The 20,903-nt window shown below is 36.6% G+C and overlaps 1 protein-coding gene across 7 annotated transcripts in view; it reads right to left on the reverse strand.

The window, feature by feature from the left end:
* EVI5L (ecotropic viral integration site 5 like) overlaps positions 1 to 20,903 on the reverse strand; it is an 85,358-nt gene that overhangs the window by 29,939 nt on the left and 34,516 nt on the right. For 4 of the 7 annotated variants that reach the window (XR_015794716.1, XR_015794714.1, XR_015794715.1 and 1 more), the window contains exons 5-13: positions 18,677 to 18,751; positions 16,645 to 16,770; positions 16,249 to 16,392; positions 15,421 to 15,510; positions 12,277 to 12,374; positions 11,832 to 11,892; positions 11,340 to 11,393; positions 10,337 to 10,369; positions 356 to 496 (exon numbers count right to left, since the gene is read on the reverse strand). Coding sequence is in view for 4 of the 7 variants with exons in the window: in XM_088133570.1 (XP_087989696.1) it covers positions 356 to 496; positions 10,337 to 10,369; positions 11,340 to 11,393; positions 11,832 to 11,892; positions 12,277 to 12,374; positions 15,421 to 15,510; positions 16,249 to 16,392; positions 16,645 to 16,770; positions 18,677 to 18,751 (822 nt within the window). In the remaining 3 variants the exon portion in view is untranslated. The remainder of the gene's footprint in view (positions 1 to 355; positions 497 to 10,336; positions 10,370 to 11,339; positions 11,394 to 11,831; positions 11,893 to 12,276; positions 12,375 to 15,420; positions 15,511 to 16,248; positions 16,393 to 16,644; positions 16,771 to 18,676; positions 18,752 to 20,903) is intronic. The other 3 variants (XM_088133572.1, XM_088133571.1, XM_088133574.1) reach the window with 3 other exon arrangements.

Below are 20,903 nucleotides of genomic sequence, written 5' to 3' on the forward strand. Positions count from 1 at the left end.
GTCAAGACTAAAGTACAGTAAATATTCAAGCAAGAATCTGAATAGATACAATCATTCCTAAAACTAACAGTGGAAAAAGAGCAAAAGAAGGCCCTGAACTGGCACGACTGATCTCAAGGAAAGCATCAACTATCAAAATCAACCCAGTAAAATATATAGCTTTGTATAGCTCATTCTAATAAGTTGCCATGGGAATGGGAATGTGTGGACTTGCCAGTTCCAGGCTTCCCCCACAAAACAGTCATGTGAGTTTTAAAATTCTGTGGTTTAACCAACTGGGCAACTTGCATGTAATCTCACCCTCCCCCCATCATACAGCCCCCTTCACTCTTGTATCTTCCACTCTCATAGTTACTTGTTGGTCCTGAAGTTGCTGAATGGTGCTTCGCGCCTTCTGCAAGTTCTCTGTGGCAGAGCAGCACTGTTGCTTCACAACTGCCAACTCCCGCTTGATAATGTAGTTCTCTTCAGCCTCCTGTGCACGGGTAACTTGACCCTGAAGAAGAGAAGACTCAAAGCTATTTTTTCTTTTAAGAAAAGAACGTTCATGTGGGATTTCTTTATGAGCAGCAAAACAAAGGAAGTATTTATTTCATGACAGTAAGCTGAATACAGTTGGGTTTAGTATAAAACTTTTGCAACCATCCTTCTTAACATTCAGCATTCTAAAATGTTGCTCTAGTATAATGCAAGTAGACATTTCCACTGCTCACACACTTTAAAAATAATTTTTACTTGAAGCTTGACTCAAGATTTTCAAAACTAGTAATGAGTTATGCATAAAATTGAATCACATCATAAGGCAGATAAGGGTGATTATTCCTTATAGGTATTCAAAGGGTTTCAAATTCAAAATATTTGAATTCAAAACACTCTACTTTGAGCTTGAAAAAAGTTGTCCTCAAGTTGTTCTGATCATTTGGATCAAGTGGTCCAAGCTCAAAATGATCAATACTATTCATTTGAAAGTATCCTCATGCTAAGCTTTCACTTTTAATGCAAACCAACGCCTTAAGAAAGGAGGCTAACTTTTCAATCCTCTCAAGAAGCTTCACTTTGAATGGGAAAAGATTATATACAGGGCATTTGGACTGCTCTCCTGCCTGAACCATGCTCTTCTATGGTACCTACAAGTCCATATAGCCCATCTTTTGCCTGATTTCTGCACCACTCCCAGTTTTTCCAAATTTGCAACTTCCCAATAAGTACAAGTCCCAGGGCTACAAGAATTTGGTTTGCTACAGACCTAAATTTCAAGATTCTAGCAGTTTTTCAGGTCATAAAACCTATTAGCTAAAAATAGTTCTCAGAGCCCTTTGATCAAGAGGCAAAGCTGTAGTAATAGAAAATTGGCAGTAAGGCAAAACATGTGTTTGTAATAGTTTATTCATACATTAAAGTCATTTGATATTTTTTCCTTGCTCTCTCATAGAACTCCCATCAGGTTTTCGTGGGACCCTAGGGGTCATGAAACCCAATTAGAAAAACCTTGCCCTATCAGCTTTGGAGAAATGGAAATAGTTTGCATGAAACAAAACAAGGACAAAGAATTAAGATTTGAAGGGTCTCCCACCACTACATTTGAAGTATTTAGTAGCCTTATCAGTTTAAAACAGTAATTCATATAGATACTGTAATACTTTTGAAATATAGTCATACATTTTCTAACGGTATAAATCATGGGAAACCTGTTGCCCTTTTGTTGTTGTGCTCAAATTCCCATCTGCTCCAGCAAGTATGGCTGTGAGAGATATCAGGCGCTACCATTCAGGAATATGTGGAGGAACACAGATTCCTCACCTCTGCATAAGTATGAAAATATTATTCAAGGTATTTTTCTTTACAAAGAGCCTTTTAAATTGAACTTATTCTCAGCCGTGTTGAGCAGATGTCTGGATTGCCAAAGTAATTTGCAGAAAGCCAAATGGATTTCAGTAGTACAGCAGAAAACCAAACATGTTTGGGTTGGTTATTCTAATAGGGTAGCCTTCTCCAATCTAGTTGCTGGCAGAAGAGTTCTGGGAGTTGTAACTAATATATCTGGAGGGCATTCGAATTGAGGAAAGCTGTGTTAGAGCAATACTCAGCATTAAGACTAATAATCTGCTTCTAGTAATTCAGTCTTCATGTTCTGACTATAGACAGATTATACTACAATGAGTTTATTAAACTGAGGGGAAATACAAACTGAAATGTTGAAGCTAATACCAATTTTGGAAAGAAGTAGATCCAATGATTTAGGGAGCACAGAATTTAATGAAAACTATTTCAAGTTTTGGGCGAGGAACAAAATCCTAGAAGAATTATGATAGCATGTGCCTGATCTATTTGTGCAAGGAAAAAAAATCAATGCAATATATTTGCAAAGATGTTAACACTTCCTAGGCTTTATTTATAGTTGGAAGTGATGGCAACAAGCCCTCTAATCTCTGCCTTTCAAAGAGATGAAATCAAACGGGAAAAGGTGCTATATTTTCTTCACACATCACAAACATTTCAGAGTAACAACTTAGTGCTTGCTAAGTGAAATGTCTAAAGAAGTAGTTAAACTGTCACTTGATGGATTGGTGCATAAAAGGTTACTTTTGAAGAAATGACTGCAGTGAATGAAATAAAGATTTGGGTCCCCTAGAAGCACAACTTATTCCTTACTCAAATATATTGAGTATGTATTAAGTTTTCATATGTAGATCTTTATATTTGTTATGCTGTACGTTACCCTTTCTTGACGAGCTCAAAACAAAAAATGTTAGGCTTATAGCCATACTAGTGAGAATATTTCAGTCTAAACCTAATTTAAAACTTAATTTACCCAAGGCGTCCAGTGACCTGGTAATGTAACTTGTAATGATCATAGTTTACTCCTACACCAGAATTAAACAAAGGTCTAAAGTGGATCCTTCATCAGATTTAGTAAAGCAATGAATGGTGATTTGCCAGCAGCACCATTAAACCATTTTGACATTGGAAGGCACTGTGTACAGGCTTTTACCAAATACTTCTCTAGACCTAAAAAAGTGACCTGCCACATTGTGTTCAAGAGAAAGACAAAACATGAGGGTGGACCTTCAAGATAAGCCTGCAGATCTGTAAATACTTTGACTTTCCTACAATGTCTACTAAATAAATAGGTAGGTATTTATCTGCCACCTCCTTCACCTGGTTCTTTAATCCGTTATTTGCTACTAGTTTAATAGCCAAGGAAAAATAATGGGAGGATGGGAAAAAGACTACAACCTGGTGTGGAATTTAAGACTCAGATGATTATCCTGGGTGCAATTTTTTCCTGAATACCCTTCGCATTTTTTTTGTTATCAAAACATGACTGGAATAATTCATTATTTGGATATTTTTAAAGTTTATAGCCCCATTTCCACCACCATTTTTTAAGATGAACCAACAAAATATGTTCTCCATATATAGCAGAAAGGTTCCTTATGTCTTGATTGGTGATTATCTCTCTCTGCACTACTGTCATCTGGGACATGTAGTCTGTAAAAAACCCCAGGAGGGTTAATTCAGGCTTGGTCCTGGGCAGATGGCCTAACTTCAATATGGGGATGGAAGAGTGCATTCTCTCATCACATTAAAATCAATAATTTACTGTGCATTAACTCACAGCAGTTGCCACGTGCAGTGATTCCGCCTCCTTTTTCAGAACTAGCCTTCAACCAAAAAGCTCCACTCCAGAATCAAACATTCCAGAAGATTTCCATTGCAAAAAAAAAAAAAAAAATAAGAATGGATATAGTCTTGTAAGTCTGTGTAGGTATTTGCATGAATTGTTAGCAAAACCTATTTTCATACCCCTGCATCCTTCCATCATCCATATCACTTACTATATTCAAAATCAAAGATGGCTTGGTTGTGATTCCGCAAAAGAACTGACTGGCTAAGAATAAATTCTACTATAAGTTAAGATGGTCCTCTTTCTAGCTGATATTTAGGTGGAAGGAAACTAGGAGTGGTCTTCCCTCCAGATGATACCTCTTAATACCTTTAATAGTATAACTGAAGATTGAATGAGACATCAAGAAATGAAAACAATTTTTGTTACTCTAGACATTAAGCATAGAAACAATGGTAAAAAGAGAATTAGGAATTTAAAATTATTGTTCCTTCAAAGAACTCTCAGTGGAACGTAACAAAAAATGTTGTGGTCTGATGACATCTCATTCTCTTCCTTACAATTGTACAATCTGAGGAATGGGGAAGAGGATTCCTCAGTGAAGCAGGGTTAATTCACCAAACTTTGTTATTTAAAAGACATATGTCTCACACCCTGGTAGGACTATTCTGTACACTGGATAAAATTACTGAACTGCATCACCTTCTCTTTGGCTTTGAATTGCTAGATTTACTTTTAATCTATAAAGTTTTGTTCTCAAACTGCACAGATTTAACAACAGATTCTTGAGATCTCTCCCAATCCCTATAAAGTTGCACGCAAAGTTTATATTGGTCAAGCTGAATCATGGCAGTCTGCAACTGCCTGTGGTTCTGCAACATCTTGTCACATACACACCCAAACACAGCTGTTGTTCTTTGTAGCTAGTAGCATATTTTTTTCATGGGGGTACTGCTAGGGTAACCGAGGGAAGAGAAAGGTGGAGCCTTAAAAACAAAAGGAACTTTGGAAAGAAGGGAAAGGAGATGGAGGTGTAAGGTCTAGCAGAAACAAAATGGATCTAGACAGCGTTGGCCACTGAAGGTTTGTTGTTGGTTCAAAGACAGGCTGGGCCAAGATTCTCAGAAGTGGAACCGGGTGTGACCTGAAGATCAGGAGGAATCTTTGTGGCACAACTTTACCAATGGTCTCTGTGCTGAGGAAGGGGGGGCGGAGTCACACCCTGCCAGGAGTGAGTGTGCAAATGTCAACCTGAGGGAAATGACACCTAGCATAATTACCCCTTACTTATCTCTAAATAGGAGTAGAATATAGAAATAGTAATATTCAAATTTGGACAACCCTCTAGACTACACATATAACAAGGTGATGCTTGCCAGCAGCAGGAAACTTCCATTAACTGATAAAGAAGTTCTTAGCTTAGAAATATGTCATAACCATTTATTAGTTCAGCCTCTATTGATTTTACTATGCTTTATGGCTCTACAACCATTTCTCCCTGGCTTATCAGTAAAGGTGGCAGGAGAGTGAGGAGAAAGGAATGCTGCCTCAAGCTGAAATTAGAGGCTTGCGTCCGCTTGCTGAATTAAAAGAGAAAAAAAAAATCACAAGCAGTGTCTGATGTACTGTATGCTAGGTCAAATTCTGAGAACCCACAAAAGGCTGTGGCATGCATCTTTCAATGAATCCCCAAGTAAGCAAGAGCTGATACAACTTATATTGAGTTAACACAGTAACTTTTCACAAATTTGAATGCATATTTAATGTGCAGTTGTTTACAGACTTAAAGAAACAATAAATATAGCAAGTGCAGAAGTTTGGACACCCTTTCAGTACTTTGTTACAGCCCCTTTGGCAGAAATAACAGCTTCTAAAAGTTTCCTGTATCTGGTTAAGAGTTCTTCTAGTCTTGATTTCAAAAAATTTTCCCTGCTCTTCCTTTCAGAATTCTTTCATCTCTGAATTATTCTTTAGTCTCCTTGCATCCACTGCAAGTTTGAGATCTCCTTGCAGATTTTCAGTAATATTCAATTCTGGGATGATGAAGGACATTCCCAGACCTTTATTCTTCTTTCCTTCAAGTACTTCATCACTGATTTGGAGGATCACTGATGTTTCAGATTGGATATTTCTGTAAGTCAACTATCTTTTTGCAGCATCAGTTTCTTCACTGACTGTGGGATATTAGCTTCTAGATAATGTTGGCATTTAGATAATGTTGAATCCTTTCTTCCTTCTACCTGCACAATATTTCCTGCGTCACTGTCTGCCACAAAACCTGAAAGGATAACCCGTTGCTTAATAGTTGCTAAGTCCCCCCCCCCACACACACACAATGCTTCACCCTTTTATTTCCAAATGTAGTTTGTGTGGTTGTGGCCCGACAGTTCAGTGTTGATTTCATTAGTCCAAAGCACTTTGTTCCAAAATGACTCAGGCTTATCAATATTTTATTTTGCATACTTTAGTATTTTGGGGTTAGATCAGAGAAAAGATTTCATTCTGGCATCCTTCCCATACAGATAATTGTTGTACAAATAACACATATTGTAGACCTGTGGACAAGTATTCCAATGCCAGTTAAACTTTTTAGCAGGCCATTTTCAGTAAACTGTGGGTTCTGTTTTGCATATTGTATCAGTTTTTGGACAATTCTAACAGACATTTTTCTTCTAGATCTTTCTTCAGCATCAACAGTTTCATGAAACTTCCAATACTCACAACTGAAATTCCTAGCTGGAAGAGTTTAGAGATTTTTTTAATAGCTTTCCTCTGCTTTGTAAGAATGGATCATTTTCATTTTCAAATGCTCAGAAAACTGCTTAGAGGAGCCCAAGAGTTGTTGAAGAACATAGAACAACTATCACTATCTGAGAAGTTAGAAGGGTTAGAGTATTTGTTCAACTAGTTAAATGTAAACCTAACAAATCCACCATCTTTTGGGGCCTTATCAACAACATAAATATTAAAAAAAAGTAAGCAGCACTGAATGAACTGAAAGGGTGTCCAAAATTCTACACCTCAAATATTTACCATTTTCTTATTTTGAATCTGTAAACAAGAATACATAAATACCATGCACACAAATTTGCAGAAAAATGTCATGTTTAACTTTCTTCCATGTAGAAGTTATATCAGCTTCTGTCCACTTAAACATACAATTTGATCAAAGTGCCTACATTTTACCTGGAACTGTAACCTCACCAACTATAAGTCAGCTGACATTTCCCCCATCTCAATAGTAATTAAGATTATCAACAAAGTCTAAACATAACGGCAAGTGCTCCCAAACTCTGTACTCTTTACCTCATAGTTAATGAGCCTTCTTTTGCTCACATCCTTATTTTTACTATGGCTGAGTTCATGCAATGAACTAAGGCATGATTTATTTAATCCTGAGGTACTGAATAAGCCACAGTTAACTGGATTCATACAACACATAAAGCTAAACAAAACAGCATTGCAAATAAATAAATACTCAAAGGCTTAGCATGCCTAAAACCCTACGCACAAAGCATTTTCAGACACTCAGTCCAGTAAAAGCTCTACCTACTTCAGTGGCATCTTTACATCCCCCTTTGCTACCCATAATTGTTGTTGTAGTGTATTTTAATTAATATTTATTTTATTTTAATTAATATTCTGTTTTTACTGCAAACTGCTCAGAGTCACTCTGCAATGAGATGGGTGGTGACAAATTTGAAATATAAATAAAAAAATAAAAATAAATAAATAATTTTACAGAATGGCCTCCAGCTTCAAAAAAAGTTGTTTGCTATGACATTTTATCTCACCCTATAGAGAAGGATTTTGATTTAGTAAACCTCACAGAATGAGAGATGGGGAAAATATCCCTTCTCCTTCAAAATATATTCCTGCTTACTATTTTATATGCAAATAGATGGAAACAGTAAGGCCTGAACATAGTGCTATGGCAATTCAATCTTCCTCTGAATACTTTTTTTTTTAGGTTCATTTCACAAGGGAACACTGTGGTGCTTTTCAGACACTCATACTAGCCCTTACTTATTTTTACACAGGGCTACATCAGAAGAGGAATTAAGGAGATAAAACTATCTTCTTACAATCAGGTAATTGCCATAAGAAGCCTGCAAATGGCTATTTTCATCCCACTACTCAATTTTCCAGACTTTTAATATTTAAGCTGCTCAGTACATTCTTTAAGAGCTGTCAGAGACCATAGGAAAAGGTACAGTAGAGTCTCACTTATCCGACATAAATGGGCCGGCAGAACGTCAGATAAGCGAAAATGTCGGATAACACACAGTAACGATTGAGTGCGGTAAAAAAACAAAACAAAAACCCAATCCGCTGCGCCTGTTGCAATCGATTTTTGCGTTGCGGCGCCGCACCGTCAGGAGCAACAAGAAAGAGTACACTCACGCTCGCAAACAAGAGGCATACTTTTCTCGTCGCCGATTTATGCGTGTTGTGTTTTTTTTAGGGGCGTCGGATAAGATGGAATGTCGGATAAGTGAAGGTCGGTTAAACGAGACTCTACTGTATATAAAAAAGTAATTAATCATGATTGTTAGATAAAAACAGTAATTACTCTAAAGAAAGACTTAAAATGCAGCACTTTACTTATTGTATGCCTAAACAGGGTTAAGCAACCTTGCTTAGAGAAGATTTGACAAAAGGCTACTAAATACTAATGCTTTATTAGTAGATTCAGCCATATTTGTAGATTCTGATAAGGTACTCTTCTCTGAAAATTATCCTGTTTATATCCTTCGATTGCTAAATAACGTGACTAATTCCCATGGTGCTTGCAGATTCAAAGTTTAAAATATGTTATATGTTTGTTCCATATTTGAAGAATGTGCATAATAAACAACTGGAAAAGCATCTGCTTGCTGTGTGGCATCAATGTGCATCGGACCGTTACCTGTAGCTGTACATTAATGTGTAAGAGAGGATGTAAATCATTGGAGTTTTGCAATGTATTCCTATATTTATATTCAGTCTCCAAAAGGCACTATGGAACACTCAGGAGTGTGAATGTAGCATCTGTCTGCATAACAACTTTGTGCAAATCCATCCTTTGGATAATAGGAGGGGGACTGGTATTTTCATATGGCTTTTTCAAACGACAAGTGCTCCATTCAAAGTCTTTTATGGCATGACCTTAACATTGTGTTAATTAGTTTGATTGTGCCACTTTAACCATCAGCAATCAGACCATGGTTGCAATATTACTTTTTGTCAGGATAAATGTTTCCTATATTCTGGACAAATTCTAAGCTTCACACTTCTTCATTTTAATGAAAAATAGGGAACTCAACAGAGAAGGTATTCATGCACTGCTTCTCTGCTTACAGAATCTGAAGCAACACAGAACACAAATTATGTTGTTTGAAAGCCAAGCTAAAAGCCAAGATACTGTTATTGTTCAGCATGATCTATCCTACAGTTCTAAACACAGAAGCATGTAATCACTGTATACGAGGATCACATGCAGTTCCCTTTTTCTCCATCCTAATGTCATTCCAGATGATGGCACAATCTCCAGGCAGCTGAGACTGGTGGGGAAGGATTATGATGGAAACTCCCCACCTGCACCTCCCTACTTCTTATTGTTGCAGATGCCCGTTTTCTGAATGTCTCTCTTCCCATAGGAGTCAAGACCTGAGAATCTTGAGGTAGAAAACTTTATGGACTTTAAGTTGGTGGTTGCAAGCACTGGAATGGCACCAGAAAGTCACTGATCTCATGGCAAATTGCCAAGGCCACTCCCACAATCTCTTTTCTCCATAAGAAGCTACTTTAAGCATAAGCATCAGTAAAATCCTAGATGAACAGAAACTACTATATAATCTTATTTTTTGGAATCTTCCCTAAAGGGTCTCATTTCCCCATAAAATTCAGTAGACATCTAGCTAAGAAGAATGTTGGTAGTTCTGAATCTTTTTCCACCTCTTCTACGGTACTTTATAGTGTTCTAAAAAAAAAATCCATCCTTAAAATATACAGCAGAAATTGAAGATTAGAGTTTTCAGCCCCAATCAGACACTCTGACACCTTCAAACAATTCCCATGATGTACCTATAGTTTTAATAGCACCTTTTTTTTCCTTGCATGCCTCTGCAAAATTAAAAGAATGGGCATTCATACTTATTATATACAATGAATTTCCTAGTGGTAGTACTGATGTAAAAACATGGAAATTCCAGTATAAGAAATTAGACTTGTTTAGATACAAATCTAAGAATACAATATGTTTCACCCTCTATAATGATTTTCACAGGGAAGAAATGCCCCAGTGGCATTCTTCTTCCTTCTCCCTAACCCCCAATTATAATCCAGAGAGCAGGATAATTACAGAGATTTGAACTGTCTATAACATTTAATACTAAAACAAATCTTTCACCAATTACATAACTAGGTTTGCCATAATAAAACATTTAACCTGCCCTGAGCTAGAAACACTTGCCCGGTGTAAGCAGCATAATTAATTAGCCTTTTGCTAAAATAAACAGTGATGTGCAAGTCACAATTTCAAAGTCCTGTATAAAAAAAATCTGCATCATACTGTAGAAGATTGAACAACCAAAATAGAATTGTTAGTCTGAACTTTATTGAATGCAAGTGACCAATAACATCAAATACTGTAGACACTAGTTTTCAAATGAAATGTAATGGAAAACTAAAAGAAGAGTTGGAAATTAAAAAAAGATTTTACTGTACCTGGATCAACCTATCTGCCAAGGCAGCACTCTCCTACAGACCCAGAAGAGGGAGATCCAGACAAGGAAGGAAAGATGAAGAAAAGAAAAAAGATACAATAGCAGGGTCACACAAGCACAGAAGCACAGAAGAAAAAGATAAAGACCCCAAAAGACCCCAAGAAAAGGAACTTCCAGAATAGTCTTAAATTTTCAACATGCCATTTCCATCATGCAGCTTTTAAGAATGTGCCTGTGCATAAGGAATGACAAATAACAGATCTCTCAGAAGCAGCTTCACATATTAATTTTGCCCCAACACTGCAAGAACGATCACAATTCATAATTTGCCTGCTCATTTCACCAATGGACAAAGGTCTCACTGTATTTCAGGAGTCACACTTCCTTTGTCCAGAGATTTAGGGAAGTCATCAGTAAGAAGGACTCTTTTGGAGCTGTTAAGCCTTTGTTGGGCAATTAACTAAGATGTCCTCCAGTTAACTACCAGTGTATTTATGCCACAATAAAATACATCCAAGGATTTTTTGTATTTTTCATGAAAACGTTTAATATTTAAGCACAAAAACAAGGTCAGTGTAAGTATATGGCACAAGATGGCTGAAAAACAATGTCATATCAACCGCAAAACAAATAAATTACTTTGTGTCCAAAATATGTGAGTTTACCATTTTGATCAAAGTTTTTTTGGTTTGGCAGAGAAACTACATCTAACACCTTTACAGATTAGTTTTCTATTTTAAGGAATCTTGGCAGCAAGTCACCTCTTTATTAATTCCAGTAGTGGTAGGGTGAGAAATACTGCCTTGGGTGCTTACATTAAGAATGATTCCAGAAATACATGTGCAGTGCATCCCTGAGAAGATGCACAAAGACTAATGGCTGGCACTCTGCGTATTGCCTACAGTCAACTGAGACAGACAGCTGTGTAAGGCCTCATTTTTGGTGGCCAAGCTAGTCTGGAAGCGGAGGAAGTGGATTCTCATGCGGCTGGGTACACTTCTCACCTTCTCCAGGGTTTCAATGCGCTGTTTCAGAAGGCGGTTCTCAGTACGGAGCCTCTGCAAGCAAGATTAGAATCAGCGTGTGCTCTGCTGTATGAGCATGAGCTTTTGTCAAGTGAAAACCAGCATATCAAACCGTTATGCTGAAATCTTGACTACTGAACTACAGCCAAGCATCATAAATAGCTAGGAGAGGAAAAATCACACCACATCCAGATTGATGGATCTAAAGTTCAAAAAAGGGAATTCTTTAAGTTCACACATATGCCCCAACAGAAATATGTTGAACTTCTAAGAATATATGCCCACTATAGATAATAAAATCACTAACCCAGATGTCCAGGCATAGCTAGGACAGGATGATATGAAGAGGAAATAATGTGGCCTGAGTATTATCTAAGAAAGATTAGTTTCAGATAACACTGAGTATTACAAGTTACACCAACCCTGCATTCTGATTACAGTATTGTATGTACCAGACAAGAAGGGGCTTACCTTGATTTCAATCTGTTCTTCCATCTCCCGGTTTTTGATTGCAGTATACTCTTTCTCCAGTCTAGAAAACAGAGAAGAGGGTTCACTCTGCTTCTCCTTACAGAATATTCAAACTCAGGGCTCATTCTACACCAAACTTAATGTGATGGCAGATAAATTATGTTAATGGATGGAAGAATACCCACTTTCTCATAACCTCCATTTTAAGATTTTGATTTTGAAAGCCAGCACAAAGATGGCAGATTGAGCTTATTTTTTTTAACACATTTTTGCATTCAGTTTTTGTTCAGAGAAGTACATCAAGATACAAAGGATAATTGTGTTCTCTTTTACATATTGATCTGGAACACAAACATTATGAACTGGTCCACCTCATGAGTTTTGCCTAAATCCTGTATTCTTTAGCATTTAAGCTATATGTGAGGAAGGAAAATTGAAAACATACCGTTTCATTTTCTTAGGGTTGTATTTCACTTGATAGGCCTTTAAGATCAGCTTATCAGGACAGCTGTCAAACTGATGAGGAATCACCTTCTGAAAATACTGCAGTAGACAATTCTCAAGTGAAAATGCATCAAAGTTACATGGTCTTATCATCAAATGTAATTTCTAACATTTTTATTGCAGTATTCTTTCCCAGCTGATTAAATTGAACAAGACAGGGATGGTCAGTCTCTGAAATGCTTCTTATGAAAAGAGTTCTTCCAAACATGGACCATTTTCATTAAACTTAAATTGAATTCATTGAATTCAAATGTTTAATGTTTATAAACTTAAATTCAAGTCAACACTATGATAGGACAGCTTTTAGAATAGAATAGGTGCAGAAGCATTACTGACTACCTTTATTATAGCTCATTAAAATATTCTAAGTCTTGTATGCTTATATGAGCATGCGTGCACAAAGAACAAGACATTTCAGAATAGGGTGCTTTTTACCAGTCTACAGTCTTAAATCATTCCTACAGAATAACTCCCAACTTCAAGGAGAACTTCTAGCATACTGCTAGTACCTGGATAGAACATGTCTTTGCTATATATGCAGGTGCATCAACCTACAGAGCCAGAGCCTGACAGAATGCAGTGTTTTCAATTGCACTGTACAAATTAGAAGTTATTTAGATGCAGATAATCTCAGGTATTAATGCAATAAGAATCAAAAACCTTTCATATTTTCTCTTGCCTAAATCTCTCCATGCAATGTGGAAGTGTTCAATATTCCAACTTCACAAATTAGGAAGAAATGGCTTAATCAGATCCCAATTCTTTCTTCACCCTCTAACTCTATGTTGCAATGAGTAAAACATTTTTTTCTCAGCCAGTTTTCCTGTTGTATAATGAGAAAATAAATATGCAATATTGTAGGAAGGGAAGGAAGGTATCTCAGAAGCATTAAACTTGCTTAAAGTAATTCTACATTTTTTAAGAGAAGCTTTCCAGCAAATCTGATATATACAGACTAGATTTAGCTCAGAGTGTTTGCCCGTCAAGCACAAACAAACCCACTGTGGCAATATCACAAATGGAAATGCTATTGTTATTTATTTGAAATATGTCTGGACAACCCTTAGCCAAAAATGCTCCCAAAGCATTTTGAGACTTAACATTGTTAAGTTATGTACCAACAAGTTGTATATTTTCATGAATTCAAATGTTTATAACTAGAGTTGACAGGAATATTTTCATGTAATGCCGTCATATCATCTGTAAGGTGAAAAGCTGAGTTATCAAGGTTAGATGATATTAGTATTATGAGGCAAAACAATTTAAATTCCTTTCCACTGGCATTTGGTTTTGGTCCTGCCTTACATTTGTAGTTATTAAGTCTATGGGTCTGGAGCCTTGAAATGTACTAGTTCAGCTTTGTAAGTTGCCAGTCATCTAGATGATCAGCAGTTATCCTAGGTGAATAGGGAAACACAAATGCAGAAGCCAGCCCATAATGCCTGCCACCAGCTAATCCTTCACATTACTTTCAAATACCCACTGAAGCAGTGAGCTGTTTTTTATAGCTGGGAAAACACATATTTCTGCTGTCTGTATTTCAGAAAAAGGAGTACTCATGCATATTTCAAATATCCTGTCAATTTTCTTTTAGAACTCTTTTAAAGGATGCAGGCACAATCACTGTTTAAATTACCAGTGAAAACATATTCACTATGCAATCACTCTCACACCTATTTTTTACACACACATATATGTTGATCCACTGGAATCAACTCAACCACTTCAATCACACTAGGAGTAGTTTTGTCACCCCACCATTTTTGGGAGGTCATGGTGAGGCGGGGGGGGGTCATTGGAGTCATTGTTTTACTATAGTTGGCCTGGCTCTCTGGATGGCTTCCTGTGAGAAGTGTGTTTGAAGGCTGATGCCAGATCCTTTCTGGAATGTAGGTTTGCCTATTTTGACTGTTGGGCTTTTTATATATACATTCTGATTGTTATTGGTTTTTCATGTTGTGAGTTGCCGAGAGCCTGTACGTGATTGCAGTGGGATATAAATAAGTGGGTGAGGGGTGTGTGTGAGAGAGATAAATGTATATTATTGGAATATTCCTTCCTATACTGGACTTCATGCACCGGAGGCTTTTGTCTCCCTAATGAGTATTGGAGTGTCTCACACACTGACCAGTAGATCATTGCAATCAGCAAAAAGTCAGGAGTTCTATGCTGCTTCTCCTAGCAGTTGGCAGCATATAGATCTTTGAAAGATACCTTTACAATATACCTTCCCCAGCTGGACTCCTAATGCAGCTGATATAGTTTTTGTTGTTGCAACAAGAATACTGGGGAGATTATAAACACACTTCATTCTAAGACAAGGTTTGTTTTAACTGAAAGATATTGCAGTGACTGAGTTTCAAAGAAAAGCTAGGCTAAAATTAAACAAATTGCATTATGGCTTGGCACAGTGCACAGACTAAGCTTTTATGTCTGCCTACGAAAGGCAATGGAGAAAAGGCTACATTAGATATCTAGTGTTGAATCTGTCAGGGAAGAGAGCTGACAGCTCTCTTCCTACCCACTACAGGCATGTGGCTACTAACGCACTGGATTTCAACCCATGTGGTCCTCAGGAATCTTTGCCTGATATCCTAGTAGGCACTTAATGGATATCCTCAATATTCAGCATATTGATATACTGCCACAAAAAGATGGAAAACAAACAGGCAATGGGCAGATGAGTCAAGTCATTGCTTCTCCATCTCTCTTCCCCTGGTCATTCTGAATGCTTCAGGCTGTAGTTCTAAAACTACTTTCTAGGTCTTCATAGCCAGTGATGAAGACAGCTGATTCTGCCTCATCACATACAGTAAAACTGAACATAAACAAAACAGCCAGAGCTTGGGCCTTTAACTTTCTCTTCTCTGAAAACTGACTTGCGTTTTTACACTTTGGAACAGTGGTTCTAAATGGCTTAAATTTAGGATATTATTGGGATCAGTTCTCCATCTCATCCTGTCCTCAGTCCTGTAAATCTCTCCCACTTGTACTAGCCTAAATATGGAATTGTGGACAACTGAAAATTTGTTATAACAACATCTAACAATTTTCCTCTAGTCCCACAATGCACTATAGAGCTGACCTGTGACATCCCTTCCATGTCCAGTTGCATCAGTTCAGCTTGGTTGAATTGGAGAAGAGCCATTCCTACACGGAAGATTATTTCCAATCCCTATAAGAAGTCAGCAGAATTTAGATAGACTCGACCTGTAATTGAGCTTCCCATGGTTTACAATAAATGTCAAACAGTCCTTCCTATGTGAAAGAAATATAAATTAAATTACAAGACATGTAATGGGAATCATAGATACTTTGGTTTTCCCTCACAAACTCAACTATCCACTCGCATACACCAAGTTATACCAAGGTTTCTAAATTAAACATAACTGAGCAGATGCTTATGCAGCAACTAGTGTATTTACAGAAGCAAATATTGCTGGAGTATTCTGTAACAAATCAACTGGACTATTTGTTCAGATACAACTTTTAGAAATGGATTAGACAATGGAGAGTAAGGATAGCAATGGCTACTACCTCTGATTGTCTGACCCTCCCCCCCCCCCAATACTAGAAGCAGAAGTAGAGTTGTAGAGTCCTTGGTGCTCTTTGAGCTTGGTTGTTTGATTGCAGACGTTTATTACCTGATGCTGATGACGTTACCTAGTTGGGTAATGAATCATTTTCAATCAAACAACCAAACTCAGAGAGCACCAAGGACTCCACAGTTCAACCCTCAGCTACATATATTCTCTTCTATTGGTAGAAGTAGAGTTCTACTGCCAGGGTACAGCAAGATAAGAATGTTGTTGCCCTCATATCCTATTTTTCCCAGTGCCAATTTTAATTATCAAATCAGTTATGCAGACCACTCAATTTCTTCCCCTTTCATATTTTTAATTAAATGCTTTACCTCATACATGAAGATGTCAAATACTCGCGTGGCCACAGGCAGAGGAAAAGTAGTGAGGAAGAGTGTAAGAAACCAGGATGATGCATACATAGAGGTGAGAAAGCTTTGGGAGCGGAAGTGGATATTCAGCTCAGGTAGTTGTTCCTAACAGAAACACAGAACTTAAATCTTAAACTATGAGAAACTCCAACCAACATTCATTACTACACAGACATTGAGAGATTCCTCAGCAGGATTCTCAATTCTCAGAGTTAAGGTAATGGATACAGCAACAAACATTCCTAATTATTTGCTAAACCAGTAAACTCTGGTTCTTCAGACTTCTGTTGGATTTTAGGTATTAATCTAGAAGAAAGCAGTTCATTTTTTAAATCCAAGATTTGGAAATTTCTTTACCTGCAGCATGTATTCAAACTGGTAGATGCAAAGTCCTAATTCAGCCATAGTGGGTTTGAACAATTCCCGTAATCTATATTCTTGCATCAGCCGTACAAATACACAGAAAGCCTCTTCTTCAGGCATCTAGAAGCAGACAGTGCATTTGCATGAGTCTTTTTAAACTTAATGAAGGATAAAAATCTTCTGCTCAATATTCAGGACTAAAAGCCCAAATGGGAAGACGTGTTTTATTAACCATGAATTCCATTTTTTAAAGAAAAAAGACAAAAAAGCGCTACAGGAAGAAAACTTAATAGTGAAATGTATGTTCTTCATATAAAGGTTCTTCAGCTGAGTCTCTGCTATCTCCTTTAAAAAGAAACAGTTTATCAAAACTAAGAAAATGCTTGCCTCCATTGTTCAGCTCCATTGTTCAGCTCCAACAACCCAAGAAAGCTTTTTTAAGCAACTGTAATTGTTTAATAAGTGAGTGGTTTTATGTATAATCTTAATCATAATAATAAGCAGCAGCAGCAGCAGCAACATGAATATACAGTAGAACTTATTCAACACAACCACATGTCTAAAGTAGGATGGAGATTAAGGAAATAATAAATTTGACTGTTTTTGTAATGTTTTTGTTAACTGCTATATGCAAGTTATATAATAACATAACAATGATACCTCATAACAATCAATACAATGCTTTTAAGTCATTTTAATTAAAAATCAAGTGATTGTTTTAACCTATTTACTGCATCATAAACATTGCCATGTTTACAATATGTATTATGGTTTTATGTCTGTTTTTCATGCTGTCTCTGAAAAAAATATACATCCAAAACATAGCAGACCTGAATAATTAAGTTTTCTTCAAGGGAATGTGGCTTTTCTTGCTCCTTGGGTTTGAGCACCTACCCTCCCCTCCTTAATGACTGCATGGACACAACCACAGAGTTTCATGGCAACAGTAGTGAAATGGTTTCCCACTGCCTTTTTCTGGGATGTTTTTGGACTTCCTAGTTTATTATACTTTGGTTTAAAACATAAATACTGTTTTGGAAATTTGACACTGTGCATGCCTGTGACTAGTAAATTTGATCATGCCATTAAAAGTGCCATCAATCCAAGATATATATCAACAGATAGCAATAAGATGTCCTGAAAGTCCAGCTCCTAGGCCAGACACATGTCCACTAATTCCCAAATAAATGCAGGTAATTATATTAGTGTTCATTCTATTTACACTTTTTCTAGTATAGGCTGGAAAAAAAAATAGGTGTCATCCTATTATAGACTGAATATCAACGATCTGTAGTCTTCAAAATGACACTTCATTTTGAGGGAAGCTCTAAAGTCCTCCTTTTCAAAACAATGCTGCATAACAAACCAACCAACCTCTTCTAAAGGTTAGAGTAAGCCGCTGCCTACTTAATTTCAAGACAGTAAAAAGTTGTTTGGATACAGAAACCACACTTATCAAATTGGATCAGCTGGGCCTCAACACTTCATTAAAATAGCATATATTAAATTTGCAATGTGGATTGAGTGTATTCTGCACAGAATGAATATTCATATTCCTAGAAAAGCATAAAATATTTAGGGACCTGCTTCTAATTAAACTTTTTGAATAATTAAAAGCTTTTAGGTAGGTGTGTCCTGACCAAAACCTCCTTCTATATAAAACAATGAATCTGGGTTCATATTTTTAATTAATAAATTCATGCTAATATTAAGGTTTGAGAAACTAGATGAGAACCAAAGCTGCCTACTTTCAGCCATGGAAATGGAGTAGGTGATTTTGGGCCAGTTACTCCCTAGCCCTCACAGGGTTGTTCTCGTGGGGAAAAATTGGAGGAGAGTATGCTTAGGTGCTTCCGTTTGCCCAGTATGCCCTGAGCTTCCGAAAGAAAGGTGGGATATAAACAGAACAAATGCATAAAAATAAATTATAAGCTACAAACCTGTAATGTAATATTTTGTAAGATGTAAGTGGTCTAGAAATTCCTAATGAGTTCCAGACAGATTTCTAATCTTAAGTAGCACAAACCTGCATGAGAAGTAGTCCCACGATGAATGCACTACCTTGGCAGTACCCAACCTCACGGTCTACTAGAGAATAAGCCTGAAAGAAATAGGAATTTAAGCAAAAAAGAGATTTACAGCTCACAACTTAGCCATCAATTCACCCGAAAGAGCTAAAACAAAGATTTACACAGCTATATTTTAAAATGTGCAAAGATGGCAGACAATTCTTTTTGTTTATGGAACCAACTGGAAACTAAGATGAAAGATAAATACCCAAATGTGATATCCTAATTTTATTGTACATATTCCTCTGCTCCAATTACAGACATGTTTCCATAAAATTCTAGAACCCTTTATGGATTTTTGATGACACTAGGACTGAAATGTTAATGATTTATGGATTTGAGTATGGATAAGGGATGGCTTATGGGAAGAAATGATACTTGCACGTAACCTTATAGGGGGTGAAGAATTATAGCTTTGTACTTGTGATGAAGATCAGAAGACACTTCTTTAACTATTTTTTCCTTTTTCTTCTTTTCCTCTTTTCTAACACTTACTAGTCTCTTTCTTTACTTTCCTTTTCCTTTCTGAGTTTAGTTTGTATTGTCTTTTATTTTTTTTTAAAAAAAACTTTCAATGAAATAAAAAAATAAAAATACTCCTTTCCTTCAATTACATATTTATTACAGAAAAGGCATACCTATATCAATTTAATACTAGAAACCTACAGTACTACTATTCTCTTCACTTCTCACACTTGTGAGAGACAATAATAAGAGAGCAGCCAAAGAAAAAATAACTGTAGTATTATAGGAGATTGTAAATACTCACAGATAGACTGGATATATGCATATATTAGTTATAACAAAGAAGTAAAAGTTCTGGATGTTCTAAATGACTGTAATCAAAGGGGAGGTAACTTAATCCTCAATGGTACCCAACACCAATTATACAGTGTGAATGTTACTGAACCACATAGAATTAGTTATACTACACTGATGTGTAAATGAAATATTGCCAAGAAAAGCCAAGAATCACGAGTTAAAAAAAAGGGGGGGGGAACTGGTAAAAAGGAAATGTGAAAGAGACCATGAAAAGAGTTCTATTAAAACAAATAGGACAGCTTGAATATATATAATCAGTCAAGAATCTATCAAACTATCCATGCAAGCAACAAGATTAGAGAAAAATAAGTTTCCTAATGTGGTGTAGTGGTTAAAGTGTTAGACTAACACTGGGGAGACAAGTCCACTTCCATCATCAGCCACAGATCACTGGGTGACTGTGGGCCAATCACCCACTCTTAGCCCAGCCTATCTCACAGAGTTGATGTTGGGAAAAATGAGAGAAGAGGGAGCTATGTACACTGCCTTGAGCTCCTTTAACAAAAGGCAGGATATAAATCTAACAAACAAATAAATTAAACCAAAAAAGGGACATACAAATTAGAATAAGAGAAACAATGAGATACCAAGCTAATCCACAATTTCCTTAATCATGCTTTACTGAATAAACCACATCTGGCAGGGTTAGGGTTAACACATTGTGCTTTATTATTAATCACATACAGAAAGCGGAATGTAAGAATAAATAAAACATTCACATAATGGAAGGTGAACTGTGAAGTCACCCAAAGGAACTTTATATTTTAATTTGCAACAGTGAAGAACATATGTAGCTCAGGACTGAATTGTTGAGTTCACTGATGATGTTACCTAACCTGGTAATGAAATGTCCGTAAGAAGCAAGCAAGCTTGATGGACACAACAATGTGTATTTTGTCACATAGAGCCCAAATACTGGGTTCAGTAATCCATTATTCCAAGGTATATAATTCTTAATGAGCAAAAGGCATTTGGCTGTCTATTAAGGACTAAAAATTCTCCCTGCTTCATCTATAGAAGCTAGTCAACTTTTTAAAAGAGTAATTTTATAGTATATCAGAGACTGCAAGAGAAACATCAAAGAGACAGATCTGCCTCATCTGTAGCTGTAATACAACAATTCATTTTCTAAATCAATTTCTGTATCTGATCTTCCCTGTATATAACAGGCTTAGAAGGAAAAATAATTTATTAGAGTAAGACTATTTCTCCATTAAACTCCAATAAAATTAACATGCAAAGCAGTTTTAATCTGATCTGCAAGGCTAATTATCAATCTAGAAATACTATAAAAACCAATCAGGGAGGCACCAAATGAAGAAAGCTGCCATTCTCGATAACAAGATCTTATTTGATTTTAAA

This window comes from Python bivittatus, unplaced genomic scaffold (genome assembly GCF_059951505.1).
Source record: "Python bivittatus isolate LINGU-HERP-01145 unplaced genomic scaffold, Pbiv_v1 ctg000080_np1212, whole genome shotgun sequence".
Lineage (NCBI taxonomy): Eukaryota > Metazoa > Chordata > Lepidosauria > Squamata > Pythonidae > Python > Python bivittatus.